The sequence below is a fragment of the Camelus bactrianus genome, chromosome 9 (genome assembly GCF_048773025.1).
Source record: "Camelus bactrianus isolate YW-2024 breed Bactrian camel chromosome 9, ASM4877302v1, whole genome shotgun sequence".
In the NCBI taxonomy this organism is placed as follows: Eukaryota; Metazoa; Chordata; class Mammalia; order Artiodactyla; family Camelidae; genus Camelus; species Camelus bactrianus.
The window spans coordinates 46554582-46571767 of record NC_133547.1 but is presented as its reverse complement, the minus strand read 5'-3'; the positions used below and the strand labels follow the sequence as shown (position 1 = coordinate 46571767).

Genomic DNA, 17186 nt, shown 5'->3' with positions numbered 1-17186 from the left:
TTCCTTCTCTGCTCTATACACTCCATCTAGCTCTGGATCCTAACCACTTCCACTTCCTTTTCAGGAGTCCCCTTCTTGGTTTATCTTCAACTTCTACCCTTCAGCTGAAACTACCTAATTATTATGCTTATAATTAACATCTTAAAATAACCTCATCTTTCTTGTTTCTACCATACTCTTTTGGGTTTGATATCTATCAAATGTTTATTGAAATAATGAAGAAAGAGAAATCATGGATGATGTCTAGACTTCTTGCTGGGACAAATGGGTGAACAATGAAAACTGGCAGTACTAGAGGGGGAAATGGCTTAAAGTGGAAAGAGTTTGAATTTGGGGCATGTTGCATTTGAGGGACTAGCTGGGTATCTAAAGAGATATAACAGACAATCAGATTTGTGGAAATTCAGAGAGCTAAGTTAGGGGTATACATTTGGGAGTTATATAAAAATGTATTTGAGCCAGGGGAGTTCATTCAGAGAGAATGCATGAAGTGATTAAAGGACACAAACTTTGAAGTATGGCATTCATAAAAGTCATTAAAATTACATGTAGGGCATTTTTTAATTTTGTACTTTGGTCTCACACATATACTTCTGGATATGTTGTAGATCTGAGGATTAACAAATACAGGAAAAGAAAACATAAAGAAGATGTAACAAAATTAAAGTAGGTGAAATAACAAGAAAAAAGCAGGGAAAGGCAAAAGTCCTTGGCATCATGGTTTAGGGGGAATTATTTTAGATACGTGAATTATTGCCAGGGTTACAGATTTAGTTACAGGTTACTTAGGTTATAGGATTTAGTTCCAGTCCTGCATGACAGGTTCTCTCTAGCTCTTCTAAACTGCTGTTTCAGTGGAAGTTTATATGCTTAATAAATAAACACACAGCAGAAGTCTGAGATCCATGGTTAACTATGGAATTTATCACCCAGTAGTCTGCATTTCTTACTTGAACCATTAAACCATGACTGCCTAGGTGTCAAATTTGATGAACATGTCACTCCCAGGTTTGAAATTTAGAAACTGGTAACACATTATAAAGTACTACTGAACACCAATGGTTCATATTATCTGTCTCAGCATGTCATGAAGTTAATGGCAGATTTCTAAGAATCTATTTCTTGAAGTGTTCTTACAGAAAATTCTGAAATAAAAGTTAGTATTTGTATCTTGTCGTTCAGTTTATGTAGCATTTTCAAATATATTATCTCATAAATAGACCCACATGATTATTTTATTAAAATAAGTACAATTAGAACAGATGAAGAAACAAAGGCATGAGGTTAAACAACTTACCTCAATTATTAAGCAATTATTAAGCAGGAAAGCCTGGATTAGCCTTCTAACTCTAAATATTATACCAATTCTTGTTTTTTCCATAAGGTTTAAATCAGTAGTACAAAATTTAATAAATCAGTAATGACAAATTTCCTATATTTTATTCACTTAAGTCATTAAATGTCATAGGCTAAATATTGTACTCAGAAAACTAGTGAAAAAATAAAGTTAAAAAAAAAAGATACTAATGATGTGCCTTTAAATCTAGGTCTCTTACTATAATCTTTTATATCTGTTGCCAAGTACTCTTCCTGAAGGTAATTACCATAATTATTCTCTGTGATTGCTGTGTGCATGTCACAGACATTATCATTACTCTAATTATAATACAGTTAGCCAAAGCTGAATTGTTACATTTCAGCTCAACTCACTGTTTGTTTTGCAGACTATTTATAGTTATGACAGATGTATACTGTTCAAAATATAATAATGGAACTTGATATACTTTTCAGAAGCTGATATAAAATATACAAAAACACTAAAAGGAACAAATTGGACAATTTAATAAGGATTGCAGCTGCTAAAGGGGATATTAGGGCAGTTCCCCTAGAATTTTAAAAACCTCTTGCCAAAACAACCAGTGAATAGCTCTTTATATAACATTCTCAAAATTAATAACTGCTGAGAGTGAATATACTCTAAAGAAGTAACTTGAATTTATTCTGTGGGAAAAACAAGCATGAATGAAAAAACTTTTTCACTGCAGTTTTGTGTTATAAATATATATGTGTATATATATATATATGTGTGTATATATATATATATATACACATATATATATATATATATATAAAATGGAAGTTGCCATTTTTACCATTTTTAAGTGGACTATTCAGTGGCATTAATTACATTCACAGTGTTGTACAAACATCACCGTTATTTCCAAAACTTTTTCATTATCCCAAATAGAAACTCTGTACCTATTAAGTAATAACTCCTCACTCTCCTCTCACCCAAGCTCCTGGTAACCTCTAATATATTTTCTGTCTCTATACATTTGATAATTCTAGGTATTTGATATAACTGGATCATACAGTATTTTTCCTTTTGCAATTGCCTTTTTTCATCTTGGCATAATATTTTCAAGGTTCATCTATGCCACAGCATGTATAAGAACTTCATTCCTTTTTATAGCTAAATAATATTCTATTATATGTATATATCACATTATGTTTATCCTTCTGTTGTACACTTTGGTTGTTTCTACCTTTGGATATTGTGAATGAGACCTTGCTTTCAGAATCTTTTGGGTATATATACCTAGGCGTATCAGATGGAATTCTATGTTTAACTTTCTGAGAAACCACCTGTTTTTCACAGTGGCTGCACCATTTTACATTCCCACCAGGAGTGTGAGAGGGTTCCAATTTCTCCATATCCTCACCAACATTTATTATCTGTCCTTTTGATTACAGTCATCCTAGTGACATCTCATCGTGCTTTGGACTTGCCATTTCCCTAATGACTAACGATGGTCAGCATCTTTTTCATGTTTATTTCCCATTTGCATATCTTCCTTGGAGGATGTCTATTCAAGTTCTTTATCCATTTTTTAACTGAGTGTTTGTCTTTTTGTTGTTGAGTTATAGAAGTTCTTTATATATTCTGGATATTAAGCCCTTTTCAGGTATATGATTTACAAATATTAACTCATTTATTTGCTATTTGATAAACTCTCATTCTGTGGGCTGTCTTTCATTCTCACAATAGTATCCTTTGATGCACAAAAGTTTCTGATTTACTAAAATCCAATTTATCTATTTTTTCTATTGTTGACTGTGCTTTGAAGAAATCACTGCCAAACCCAAGGTCATAAAGATCTTCCCCTCTTTTCTTTGAAGAGTTTAATAGTTTTGGTCCTTAAATTTAGGGTCTTTGAGTTATTTCAAGTTAATTTTTGTATCTGGTATAAGGTAAGGGCCCAACTTCATTCTTTTTCATGTGCCTATCCCATTTTCACAATGCCTTTGAAGAGAAAGAGTTACAATTTTAATAATTAAGATTCCATCAATACAACATTGTTGGTCATTTCAGAGGCTGGCAATTCTAAAACTGATTTTTTTTTCAGTATTCTTAGATTTTGGTGTGGAAGATAGCATCTTCTTTTTGTTTAGAAGTGTTTTTAATCTTACTTCAAAAATAATAGATTTCCATTATCAAACCTACATTAATAGAGGTAAACAAAAGAAGAAAAACCATTCAGAAAAAAATCACAGGTAACACTTTGGTTTCTATTCTTGTAGTGTTTGTTTTCTCTCTTTTTCTAAGTATCTTTCTAAATATTTCATATTTATCTAGGTCAAGTATTCTATAACATAACTTTTAATGGCTGTATTGTATACCACATCTGGAGGGACTATAATTTAATCAACTCTCTTTCACAAGATGTTTAAAAACTGCACTGTACGATGCGATAGGCTCTACCCACAAACAGCTTTTAAATTTAAATTAATTAAAGGCAAATAAAATTTAAAATGCAGTTCCACAACCATATTAGCAACATTTCCCATACTCAATAACCACATGCAGCTAGTGATTACTATATTAGATAGAAAAGATACGGAACATTTTCATCATCATAAACTTCTACCAGATAGGACTGCTTTAGAATGTTTCCAAATGATCCCTATTATAAATAACTCCAAAGTTACTGTAAATAACCTTTATGTATATATATGTACGTGTATATATATATATATATGTATATGTATGTATGTGTGTGTGTGTGTGTGTGTGTATATGTATATATACACACACATATATACATACACGTATATATATAGAGCTCCAAAAATTCCTTTGGAATACATGCCTAGAAATGAATTGCTGGTTCAAAGGTTATACAAATTTTCATACTTTCAGAAGCACTGGATTCAGGGATGTGTCCATTTCCTTTATCAGTTTGATAGATAAAGAGCAGTGTCTTCTGTTTAAAAGCTGTACTGATTTGATAAGGGATGTGGTGAAGTGGGAAGACAGAGGGATAAAGGGCTCTGGTGACCAGTCTATGGCAATGCTACAAACATGGTACCAAAGATGGTAGTTTCTGTAAATTCTAATAATGTAGCACTGGTCTACACAGAAAGAGTGTATTGTCACACTGCATTGTCTCCATGAATCATTAATTTACATTAACACCACTTTTAGGGTTAAATATGAACGTCTGTTTATTGTCCATTTATGTTTTGTTTTTTCATGAACAGAAAATATTTATTTACTGTTTTAAAAAAATCAATTCCTTCAAAGAGCAATTCTAAAATTCTAATAAAATCACCTTCTCCCCAAACAAAATACTGTCTCCTGAGACAGGACATAACGTCTACCACAGTCTCACGTAACAACTGGTATGATCCTCTACTACAACGTCTATCATGTTACATTCCAACTACCTCTATGTGTCTGCCTATCCCGCCTGCTAGCCTGGGAGCTGCCTGGATTCAGACCAAGTCCCATATATTTCTTTTCCATCTCTAGTCGCATCCAAGAGCCTGGTAAATAACAGACACTGATACCTTCTTTTAAAATGAATGACCAGGAGCTCCAGTTACACAATTGGTTAGCGCACGGTACTTATAAAATGAATGACCAGATGTGACTTGTCCAAGAGCAAGCACCCCATTTTCTAATCATTTAACATACTCAATTGTCCTTCATATTCCTTTACTAAACGCTTACCTCAAGTAAGGCTCTTATTTATGTGCAGATACAGTTTACAAATAAGGGGTTAAAAGCAAATGTCATATTATATTTTAGCAAAGTAATTACATATACATAAAATAAAATACTCTTGTGAGACGGGTTATTAATGTTTCCATTTTACAAATCAAAAAACTAAAGCTACAAGAGATTGGAATCTTGCCAAAGGTAACAGTACTAGTAGATCTCAAGGTTATACACTAACTGGGGTTTCTAACACTACATGTTAATGTATTTTTTCACTACATCAAGTAAAAGTTTTCAGACAAATAATCTTTGAACAAAGCACCAGCTGTAATAGAAATACTTACACTGACCCCAGCGACCTGTTCTTGGGTTCAAATAATTTGGATAAAGACCATTTGGACGATCCATTTTCTGAAGCAGTTTCCGAATATGCATGACCTAAAAAAAATAAAATAAAAATGCAATTAATGAATAAAAAATATCATTAAGGTTTTATATTAATCTAGACTTTGTTTTTTCACTCAGAACCTACACCACCTCCTGCCCTCCACTTCGTGTGTATGTGTGATGGTAAGAAAAGGCTTCTAGTTTTTAAATGACTCGTTATTTTAATAAGATGATATATAATCATTATTTAAAAGTCAAGCAACAATAAAAATATAAAGAAAAGATCACAGACAGAAACTAACTTCAATGCCAACATCAGTGATAAACATCATTCTAGACATATTCAATATGTACATAACTAAACATACAAAGAGAAATAATTTCATAGACATATAATCATAATAGGACGTTTATAATAAAAAGTAGGAAACCATTCTGCTTTTAATAGATGAAAAAGTAAAAGAAGTAAAACTAAACTGCTGAACTTTAAATATTGATCCCATAATAGATAACCCTAAATTCCTAAAATTCTAATTCCTAAAAGATGTCTCTAAAGTTAAAGGGGGGGAAAATCATGAAATATATTATGAAGCTGGAGACTTTCCCAGGGACTTCTGTTTTGATTCTTCTCTACATTGGATGATGATTTTTTTTAAGTGCTTAAAGAAAAAAAAAAAAAGAAAAATCACTAATGCATTTTATTTCCTGTATTTACTTGAGAATGTTATCTTCACATCCGAAAGATAACCTAGTTGGCATAAATGACTTGGGGAAACATTTTCTTTTTCACAAGGCCTTATATATAATTCACTATTTTCTGGACTTGAGCACAGCACTAAACATTTTAATACACAATTTCAAATCATCTTTCATTGCCGGGATTGTGTCATCATATCGTTTTAGGCTACATGGGATGGGCTCCGAGATGTCATATTACCTGTGTTCTTTCATGTCAGAGACTAAGTCTAGTACAACAATCTCAATCTGAAAAATTCCATGAATCAGGTTTAGTCAGTTCAGAATGATGTTGTTATGAAAGATGAAAAAAAATCAGCATTCTTTAGTCTTCTGGAAATTACGCATACATTGAATCCTCTCTTCTCTTTCACATCTATCATTTCCTCTCTTAATCTTTTTATCTATCTTTCAATGTTCATACGTTTACTAGCTTGTCTCAGTTGTGTCTTCTAAGACTCTTATTATACTTTGAATGTTTTCTTTTTGTTTCCATTTTGCCTTTCATTTTCATAATAACTTTATTTTTTTTTTACACTTTATTACTGATAACACATCTTATTGTCCTTGAGCACTTTAATCTCTATTTATTTATTTCACAGACGAGAGCTTCATTATCTTCTCTCTCATGGTGATGTTTGGCCTAGGTCTTCAATTGCTATTTTTGGAAAAGTATTTTTTGGCTGTCATTTATTTCTCGTGTTCCTTCCCTCTTTTTTTCCTAGTAATATTTTTGTATAAATTCTATACCTGTTTTTCGGGGGGAACTACTCATTGCTATTCTTCTTGAACCAGCTATTCACCAGTTTTGACATAAAAGGCCAAGGAGAGTCCAGAGGTCAACGTGCTTTTTTAAGCCTTTGCTTCTCTCCTTAGGCAACTGAAACCAGCAATGCAGCACTGCTCATAACAGAATCTGTCACTCATTCTCTTCCTTCACTGAAGTGTGTGGGCTTTGGTGCGTCTGTGAGATTCCTAACTGAATTCTGTTTTTATAGCTTCTCAACACATCATATTCAGTGGGATCCAAAGAAGCATCCACCATCAGCCTGTGATCCAGTTCTCATGTTGTTAATAAGGATTCAGTTTTGTGCCTCAAGATGTATCACGTACTTTACAGAGAACTGCTCTATTAGCTTTTTATTTTTGAAATCTGCAACCACAAATACCCTCTGTAGTTACCGAAACCTGTCTGTGACCTTGATTGCTTATGCCAACTTTTCTTCCTGTTTTGTTACATGAAGTATCAGTATCTCTTTCAATTCCGTTGAAAGTGGAGTTCATAGTTCTGTTTCTAATTTTTGTTGCTTTTAAGTGTGTTAGGTCCTCTACTTAAGAAATATCATGTTAGATTATCTCTGTTTCACAAGTTTATCATCTTTTTAATCTATGTTTTTCCCTATTTTAGCTATGAATATTTATTGCTTTTATTCCATGTCAGTAATTCAGTTTTCAACTATGTACAGTAAGTTATTTGTTGCTTTTCATTTATTTATTTTACAGAAATATATTATGTAAAGTGTCAATTTGTTTCTTTAGCTCTACAATCTTCTTGTATCATTTTATTGTTTTATTTTATTTCTGAGTTCTAATTTTACTGAATTCCATTTCTATTATAGTATGAATTGCTCGTGGTGACTTTTAAACTGTCAAACGGTGTTATCAGTCTTTTATATGCTATTTGCTGCCCTGCTTTTGTTTCCCAGAGTATGCCTGCATAATTGTCATGCTTTCTCTTTCCATCGTGCTCATATTAACTGTTAGGTAAGCTCTAGCCTGAACTTTGGTCTGATACAGTACAGATGAATTGTCTCAAATTCCTTCCTACTGTGTGTGAGCGGGGGCATTCCTCCTCTCGTGGATACAGTTTGAGATCTGGAGTACTAGTGTCCTCACTCACTTCCTGCAGCTCAGTGAGGATGGGAGGGGAGAACTCCTCTGGAGCTGGGGGCAGCGGTGCACTGGACACCCAGAGCACTGGCCTCCCTTGTAAGATTAGCAGGGAATATCAGGAGTTTACTGACTTGCTTTCTCTGCCCGGTAAGGATTTAGGATAGGGTAGGAGACAGACTTAACATACTATAGCAGAAATCTATTGTTGCTGCTGCTGTTGGTTTTTTTTTTTTTTTTTTTTTTGGCTGTCACATGTTTTGGACATGAGGTTGCAGCCTTTCTTTCTTTTCATTGCCATTGATGAATTTTTGTTGGTATTTATTATTTTTATTGTCATTGTTCATTTAATCAGGAAAGGAGAAATTCTGTGATCTGGCTCCATTTTGCTATCCTTACCTGAAAATTCTCAACTGATAAAATATTTCAGACACAGAAACGAATATATATAGATTCTACTCACACAGGACAACACTACACCACCTCTGCCATTCTGTTTACCATGACCCATTCACTTACCACTACCTTTGTCTGAGATGTGGTCACAGCCCTGAATTTTATGTCTATCATTATCTCGACTCTATTAAAACCACATTTGAATACCTAAATAACACACCTCTGCTTCTGGTCAACTTTATAATAAAGTTGTAGTATACTCTTTTGATTGATGAATGTTGACCATAATTAATTTTTTTTCACTGCTGTGTTGAATCTTATCACATAAATTGCTAATATAAAACAATGCTTTTATGTATATAATGTACATGTACATACAAAAGAGTGGAACTGCGAAGTTAAAGGGTATATATATTTTCAACTTAACCAGATATTGTCTTTTAAATTTAAGCCTTTCATGCTCCTGGAATTGTTATAGTCTACAATGCTACACTTGTCATAATGTTTCCACATCTATATGGGTCTGCTTAAGGGCTGTTTATCCTGTTCACCTGTCTTACTTGTGTCTATCCACCAGATCTATACTGTCAGTGTTGATAACTGGGTAATGCAAATCCACCCAACATGTTTTTCTTCAGGAGTATCTTGAATGTTTCTCTTCTATTTAAATTCTACAAGTGTCTAGTCAAGTTCCATTAAAAAAAACCCCAAAACAAAAGGGAGGCACTGAAGAATTCTTTGGCACTGAACTGATGCTAGAGATCAATTTGGAGATAACTGAAATTTTACAATATTGTTTATCTATACATGAACATAATACAACTCCCCATTTATTTAGGTCCTCTACAATGTCATTTAATAGTTTCAAATTTTATCTTTTGTTAGATTTATTTGTGAGATATTTATACTTTTGTTCCTACCACATAAGCTATGTTTTTAGAAATGATACCTTCTTGCCTGCTGTAGCTGGTACAAAGAAATACTACTAATTTTTAATATCCATATTGATCTTTCATTCAAAAAATAGATTAAGCTTATTTCTAATAATTTAAATGTAGATTGCCTTAATATTTTAGGTAATCACGTAATATGTGAATAATTACTATTTTCTTCCTTCCTCTTCAATTCTTTACCTTTCCATTCATTTTGTTTGTATTGTCTTGCCATGCTAAGTATTTCAGCACAATGCTAAACAGAGATAGTGAAGGAATTTTTTAAAAATCTACCTACTAGTGGTTATATCTTCTCAAATAACAGTAAGTATTTTAAATATGTTCTAAATAGAAGGGATATTTCTTTATATTATTTTAAAAAAGACAAACATCTTCTAAGCATTAATCAAATCTTTGGGGTAAATCTTAAAGACACTTTTATAACAAAGAAAAGAAGGCAAGAAAACTAAAACTAACCTTTTTGTAGTACACCGGGTCTCCTGTCAAGTAGCTGAGGTGGACAAACTCCATGTGAAGTGTACCAAATTCAGCAAGAATGCTGCTACCTGCAGATGCCCAGCCCCAGTTTCGCCCTACTCCACTGAATGAAAGGCAAGGTAAAAGGAGACAGGATTGGCAAAACAAAACAAACAAACAAACACAAAATTTCTTAGTGAATACATAAACTTTAAATAAATCTCAGAAATTATTATCTCAAATAAAACAGCTTACTTATATCTAAAATTTTTTTTTATTGTTTTAAAATTATTTAACAGAACATCCACATGTTCTAGAGATCAAAACAATGTAGAAAACTGTACATTAAATCTGTTTCACCCCATTCTCATTCCTCATCCCCTACCAGGCCCCAAATATAATCATTTATCAGCTTTTCATGTATTAGTACAGACATTTTTACACATACATAAGCAATCCAAATATATATTCTTATTTTCCTTCTTTCTTAAACAAAACATAGCAAAGTATACTTACTGTTCTGTACCTTGGATTTTGCTATTAAGATGTACCTCAGTAGGCTTCTGATATCAGTTCATAAACAACTTTCTCATTTTGTTTTTGTTACAGATGCACAGAATTCCACGACAGTAATGATTTTCAGTTGAAATGTCCCACCCCAGAGGCATATGAAAATGTCTGAGAGCATCCTGAATTGTTTCAAACCTTGAAGGTGCAACTTGTATTTATTGCACTGGGGTCAAAGATGTAACAGGACAGTATCATACAATAAAGAACTGTCCTGCCCCAAATGCTAAAAGTGCCTGTATGAAAACTACTACATTACATAAATAGATATAATTTATTCAATCAATCCTCTACTTGTGGTCCTTTAGCATATTTCTAATATTGTGCTATTATAAAAACTTACAGTGACTAATCTTGCCTACATTTCATTTGTGCAGGTATATCTCTAAGATATCTTCCTGCTGTTTTTTTTTTTTTAAAACCTGACTTATAAACTTTCACCGGAAGCCAGGCTACATAAATGAAAAGTGTAGATGCTTTGGATGTTGTCTTCTTTCTCAAAGTTAAGTTTCTTCTGAAACATAGATCATATATAGGCAGATTATCTTGGCTTTAGGCTTTATTCAGCGTAGTCTATTCCAGTTTTACCTTTACATCCAGGGAGTGGCCCTCTGGCATCTCAGCTGAAAGCCTGGCATGTTTACTGAGGGCCCTTCACACTGGCAGCCTTAAACACTAACCACTGTCTCCCCACTACCATGTAGTTGTTAAGTTTTCTCCATTGTATCTACTTGTATATTGGCAATTCAGCATGCTATGTTTCATTTATCTGTGTTGGAAAAAACATTAAAATAGGTATGAGGATATATCACTACCTTGCTTGAAGCTCTTTAATTTTTTGGTGCTATTTTTATATTGTTTTTGAAATTATGGTAGGCAAACGCCACTAACAGGTTTTTTTGAAGCCACACATGAGAGTCAAGGAAGAAATATGGGTACAGTAACTATGTAGGGTAGTCATTCATTTCACAAATATTAAGTGTCTACTACGATCTGAGAGATCGTGATATATAACCTGATATATAACATTCCTGTTCCCATAATAAATAAGACCATTTTAAACAATGATAATTGTTATGAAGAAGATTAAATAGTGATAGAATACTGAGTACTAGTGACAGAATGAGTCAGAAGACTTTACGTATAATGTTAACAGAAAGTGTTTCTGAAATGACACAATTTAAACTGAGATCTAAATGATGAGAAGAAGCCAGTGATAAAAAGCGCTGGAAGAAGAAAATTCCCAGCAGAGGAAACAGCACATGTAATGGCCCTGAGGAAAAAGAAGGTGGCTGGTGTGGCTAGAGCTCAGGAAGGGGAAATGAATGACACAGGACGAGGTTAAAAAGCTAGGTATAATCCACACCATGCAGGAGTTCTGTAGCTACGGTAAAATTTTAAAATTTTTATTCTAAGTATGATGAGTGTGGAGAAGAAATGTAACATAATATTTAAGGAGTAAAGCATACCATTTAGAAAGATTACCTAGGCGTCAGCATGGCAATTGGATTATAGTGTAGTCAAGTATAAACAAAATCCCTCTTCCATGTAAAAAGTTTCTGGCCAGAAGTCCCAAATGAAAATTTCATTCATAGTACATGTAAACACTTCAAAATACTAAATTCTAAACAAGGTTTTTCACTTATTTTACACACAGCCTCATGGGGCCCTCCACCTTGGCGGCCTTGAACACTAACACCTGTCTCCCCATGTACCATGCAGCTATTAAGCTTTCCCTTTGCCCTTTAGTCCCCAAACGCTGTTTTCTAGTTTCCTTGAGTCTTGTCCCGGGCATGTGCAGTTACAGAATCAGCCAACAATTTGAGAGAAATTTGTATATAACTTTTGGGGCCTTTAATCTGCAGTTCTTTCCTGTCTTGAGATTTCTGTCCCTCATGTTTCAACTTCTGTCAACTCCAAGGCCTGACCATAGTCTCCTTTGCTCCAAATGACCAGTACTTTAGGCTTGGCCTCAGCTGCTCTGCACTGTAATTTAGAACACGACCTCAGAGGGAGAGCCAGTGTTTCTACAGAGATGACCTTCTCGTAGTATCAGGACCCCTTGAGTCCTCCCCTGAGTTAGCTGCTCTCCAGTCCCTTCGAACCATTTTGTTTCTATGATTATTTTTGGTGGGAGAGTTAACCTGATAAAAGCCATTCCATGGTTGGAACTAGAAATCTAGATTAATCATTCAAGTAGCAAACTTCATGGGTTATTTCTCCTTCTACTTTCATTTCAGTCTAAGTTTGAAGTTTGGCAATGCTGGATTTCTCAGGTCTTTTCCATACAGATTATTATTATTAATAATCATAATCATAATCATAATAATCATAATAATAATACCCTGCAGTCTTTCTTCATCTCAGACTTAAATTGTAAGCTAATTAAATTAAAATGCTCATCTAAGAAAGTTATATGACTCTGACAACGGTATTAAAGGAAATCAGAAAATCTGTCATGAAGCTAAGGAAGGAGAACAGATACACGCACAACATCACTGGCCATATCCTTTTATGGAGGTTTGTCTGGAACTCCAGTTAGCTTTTTCCTCACAAAGAGGTAGTTTACATTATATACAGTGTATGAAATCAGAGAATAGTCAAGTCAGATTTAATGTTTAGTATTAAATACTAATTTTTCGACGTGAATTTAAACTCCATAAAGTTCTCCACTAGAAAGAAATAACTAAACTAGATTAGTTTTTCCAAATAAAGCTGTCAGAGAATCATGCCTCCAGAAAAACAAATGCTTCTAACTTTTATTCTCAAGAGCGTGGGGGCAAGGGGAATAAGAGTCAAATTTTCATGTAATTTCCAAGTTCCAATATTTACAGTGAATAATAATTTGGAGAAAAAATGAGCAGCAAAAATTTCAGTCAGTCCAAATGATTTAATTGCAAGTTAAAATACAGTGACATTATTGAAATTTTAATTTGATTTTTGCATGATTTAAAACCTTTGCATGATTACAAAGTTGTCCAAAAAATTTTTCATCTATTTCTTTGTGAAACCAGTGTTTTCTATTAGAACAAAACAGATGCCAAGAACGTTTTAAACACTCACTTTGAATTTCAATAGTGTCACTATTATAAAAAGGACCCTATAGTCAACATCATGAATTATGTCTTCCCTTATCATTGGTAAGACACTGAGCAAAATAGGAAGCCCTGATTTTAAGTTATACTGTGTTCCCTTCTGACTTAGAAAATGATCAACAGGTCATGTACAAAAAAGAAGAGAGGGAAAGTACTTTGAATCCATTATAACACTAAACGGAAATAAACAAGCAAATCTTAAAGAAACAACAATATTATAATACAGGTGAGGGAGAGAAATCTAGGCTTAGAAATAAGCAATAGAAATTGGAATACAGCTAAGGTAAGTGAACTGTTTCAAAGTAAAGAACATATTTTAAAAATCTGAAAATGTTTTAAAGAAATATGCTTTTGCATATATGCAGAGAAAAACAGTTTAACGCATAAAAAGTATGGTGGAGGCAGAGAATTAGAAATCTCTAAGACTTTTTAAAAAGGTCAAAAAAATCCGATAATCAATTCGTTTAGAACAGGAATAATCACATAAAAATAGAATTTACCTTTTCAGATTCACCATTGCCCAGGGGATCCCTGTAGGTGTGTTAAAGGCAGGAAGGAGTTTCTCAGCCAGTTGGACTGCTTTAATCTTGAATACCTGAGATAAAAATATAAACATTCATAAATTATAAAATTATTGGTGTCAAAATACTTCCTGATCTCTCACAGGATGCATACTACAATGTACTGGATACATCAAAGTACAGGGGGAAAAAAAAAGAAATTTCTTTTGGTACCATGGAGCATACAGCAATCAGAGAAAATGGTCGTAAAAGTGAATGGATACTGAAGAAAGCTGCGCAATGTTTAATGGCCTGAAACTACAATTAACTGAAAGGGAAGAACATAGTTTGGGTGTTGATATTATCTACATTTTCAGCTGGCAAAAAATCTGAGAGAAAACAGTAGGCTACGAAATTTCAATCCAGGGTATACAAACTTAGAACAAGTATTAAAACAAAAGAAAGAGACGCAATCCAATTTAGATAAATACCCTTGTATTACTATAAACATGTTTATGTCTCAACATTTCCCACTAAGGTTCAACCACATTTATTAAAAGAAAAGAAAATGTTTATGTTCACATTTCCAAGTTTTTTTTTTTGTGAGTTACAAATGCTTAACCCCTTAGTCACAATTGCTGCTTTTTTTTTTTTTTGGTACTCAAAATAAAAAATTACCTAAATATCAGTGGTTCCCAAAGTTTTAAACCCATGTACTAATACCAAGACATATGCAGTAAAATTTCCAATATTCTTAGTATATACCAACCAATAGATTTTTCAAATAAGTAGTTGAAAGTGTGGAACAGATCAAAGTTCTAAGTTGACATTATCTTAACCAAAGCACACCAAATTTATTGAGGGTATAAATTCAGAGAGGAATATGTGCACGTAGATAAAGCAATACGACTTTAAGATGCTTTGTGCAAGGTTCCTTAAATAAGGAAAAACTACTTAGCAGAACTTTCAATTAGATATTCTCATACATCAACAATTTACTATTTCCTTGAATACCTACTTCAACACAAAAATACCAGTGAAAAATGTAACAGTTTACGGTAAAGGTTTTAATAATTTTCTCATATTCATCCTATTAATTCAAAAAAGCAAAGATAAAATTTAGTTCTCTCTGCATATTAACATTTGTATGCTAGCAAAGAGAAATTACATTATATAGTAAATAGTATTGCTTCTTTATGAGGACAAAGGGACCAAGTTCTTATCTAAAAACTAATATTAATGTTACATATTTGTTAATCATATATTTTTGTATCAGATCTCTTATATATAAAACTAATATTCAAAATGGTAAAATGACTTACAACTTTTTCTAAATAGAAAGCATTCTCATTTTATTGCCAGAAGTAATCAGTGACATATTTTCTAACTTTCAACTACCTATGTCAGTTAACATATAGAGTAACCAATTATAGTACTCAGCCCCAAAAGAAAACACCACCCTAACGCCACTAAGAAAAACGTAAGTGTCTTTTCCAGTACTAACCCCTGACCACTCAGTTCCTTCTACAATGCAAACAGCTATCAGTTTCTTAAATATCTAGTAAATATTTTGTGCTAAATCAGTTCCACGGTACACATGGTTCCTAGCCATGTCACATCAAATCCTCATTTCCCATTTCTCAGAAGTAGAAATTCTATTACAGTTTGCACACACATAGTCTTTGCTTCTATCTCTCTTGCAAACACAGAATACGATATACACTCTTCTGAACTTGCTTCTTTCACTTACTGTACTTTGGAGATCTTTCCAAATCATTCCACAAAGGTCTACCACATCCTCCTGTTTAGTGGCTGCAGAATTCTCCCTTCTACAGATAATACTGTAATTTATTTAGTCAGTCTCCTAGTGATAGACATTTATTTGCAAACTATGTATACAATAAATTTCAATAGTGGAATTATTGAATCAACGGATATGTTTGTTTGTAATTTTGAGAGTTAATGCCAGTTTGTTCTCCCCAAGTTTCACAAATTTGTATTTCAACCAGAATTTATGACCAGTTGTTTCCCTGTATTTTTAACACAAAAGTTATCAAACTTTTAATTGCTGCTAAACTGATAGTTGAAAAAGGATACTCCATTGTCATTTTTATTCTCATTTCCTTTACTGTGAATGTGGTAGATACTCAACACTCATTCAAATCTCCTTTCAAGCATACCTTCATACATTGCAGAGGATGGAAAACTATACGTAACACTTCTTAGACTCCACTCCAGCTAAAAGTTCGAGATATGGCCTTGGCATTGTTGAACATACATAAATATGCATATTTGGAAGGAAGTAAATGATCTGAAGCAGTGGTCTTTCAAGCATAGTGGTGATGGCGTCTGATTCTTCTGTGCTAACTGACAGAAGTTCTAGTGACTGGTCCCTAGCATCAAAAGAAAACAGCTGGCAACAAAGGGAATGGCGATGGTGCTGGATAGTACCATGAAAGCCACATGGTATGCTTGAGCTTTTCTCCTGGCTACATGTTTCCAAGCTACATAAAAAAAATATATCTGATTTCATGGCCCTCTCAAAGATTCTGTTAGCTAGTCTGTACCTTCTAATAAATCACTAGATAAAACTGTTTTCTGCAACTAGGACTCTTGACTAGTAAGATAATGAGTGAATTGTTTACATGTTTAAGAACTTCAACATCATTTAAATGAAAATTTCCAAAACATTTCATTTCTTCACAGAATAAAACTTTTATGTATTCACTGTCCATTATGTAAAACTTCCCAGTTATTTTTACCAGAATAAATTATAAATAATGGAACTATGCTAAAACTGGTCGTAGGTTTAGAAGAATTACCTAGGTCTGTAAGAACTGGAAGAAATGGGATAAAACAGAATGTGGCAAGATTATGAAGCGCTTTAAAACTTAAGCAGTGAAAGTTAGGGTAACACAACAGATAACAGAGAACCACTGTAGATTCTTGAGGAGGAAAGTTATATTAGAATTCATGTACGCTTTTAGTTGTTTTTGTTATTGGAATATTTAAATTACTAAAGTAATCATCTTGCAGTCTGTTTCCAACCTGTCAGAGTTGGAATGTAAAACAGAAGTCAAGAGTTTATAATATTCAAATGACTCCTCACCTCATTCAGGGTAAAAGCCACAGTTCTTTAAAAGGCTATAAATCTTTTTATGAATGTATTACTTCTATGGCCTCACTCCCTCTTTTCTTTCCCCTT

The 17186-nt window shown here is 33.3% G+C and overlaps 1 protein-coding gene across 4 annotated transcripts in view; it reads right to left on the bottom strand.

Annotated features, from left to right (window-relative positions):
• MAN1A2 (mannosidase alpha class 1A member 2) overlaps positions 1–17186 on the bottom strand; it is a 149153-nt gene that overhangs the window by 62984 nt on the left and 68983 nt on the right. For all 4 annotated transcript variants that reach the window (XM_010968097.3, XM_045505857.2, XM_074370275.1 and 1 more), the window contains exons 6-8: positions 13982–14076; positions 9820–9943; positions 5347–5440 (exon numbers count right to left, since the gene is read on the bottom strand). In XM_010968097.3, coding sequence (XP_010966399.1) covers positions 5347–5440; positions 9820–9943; positions 13982–14076 — 313 coding nt within the window. The remainder of the gene's footprint in view (positions 1–5346; positions 5441–9819; positions 9944–13981; positions 14077–17186) is intronic.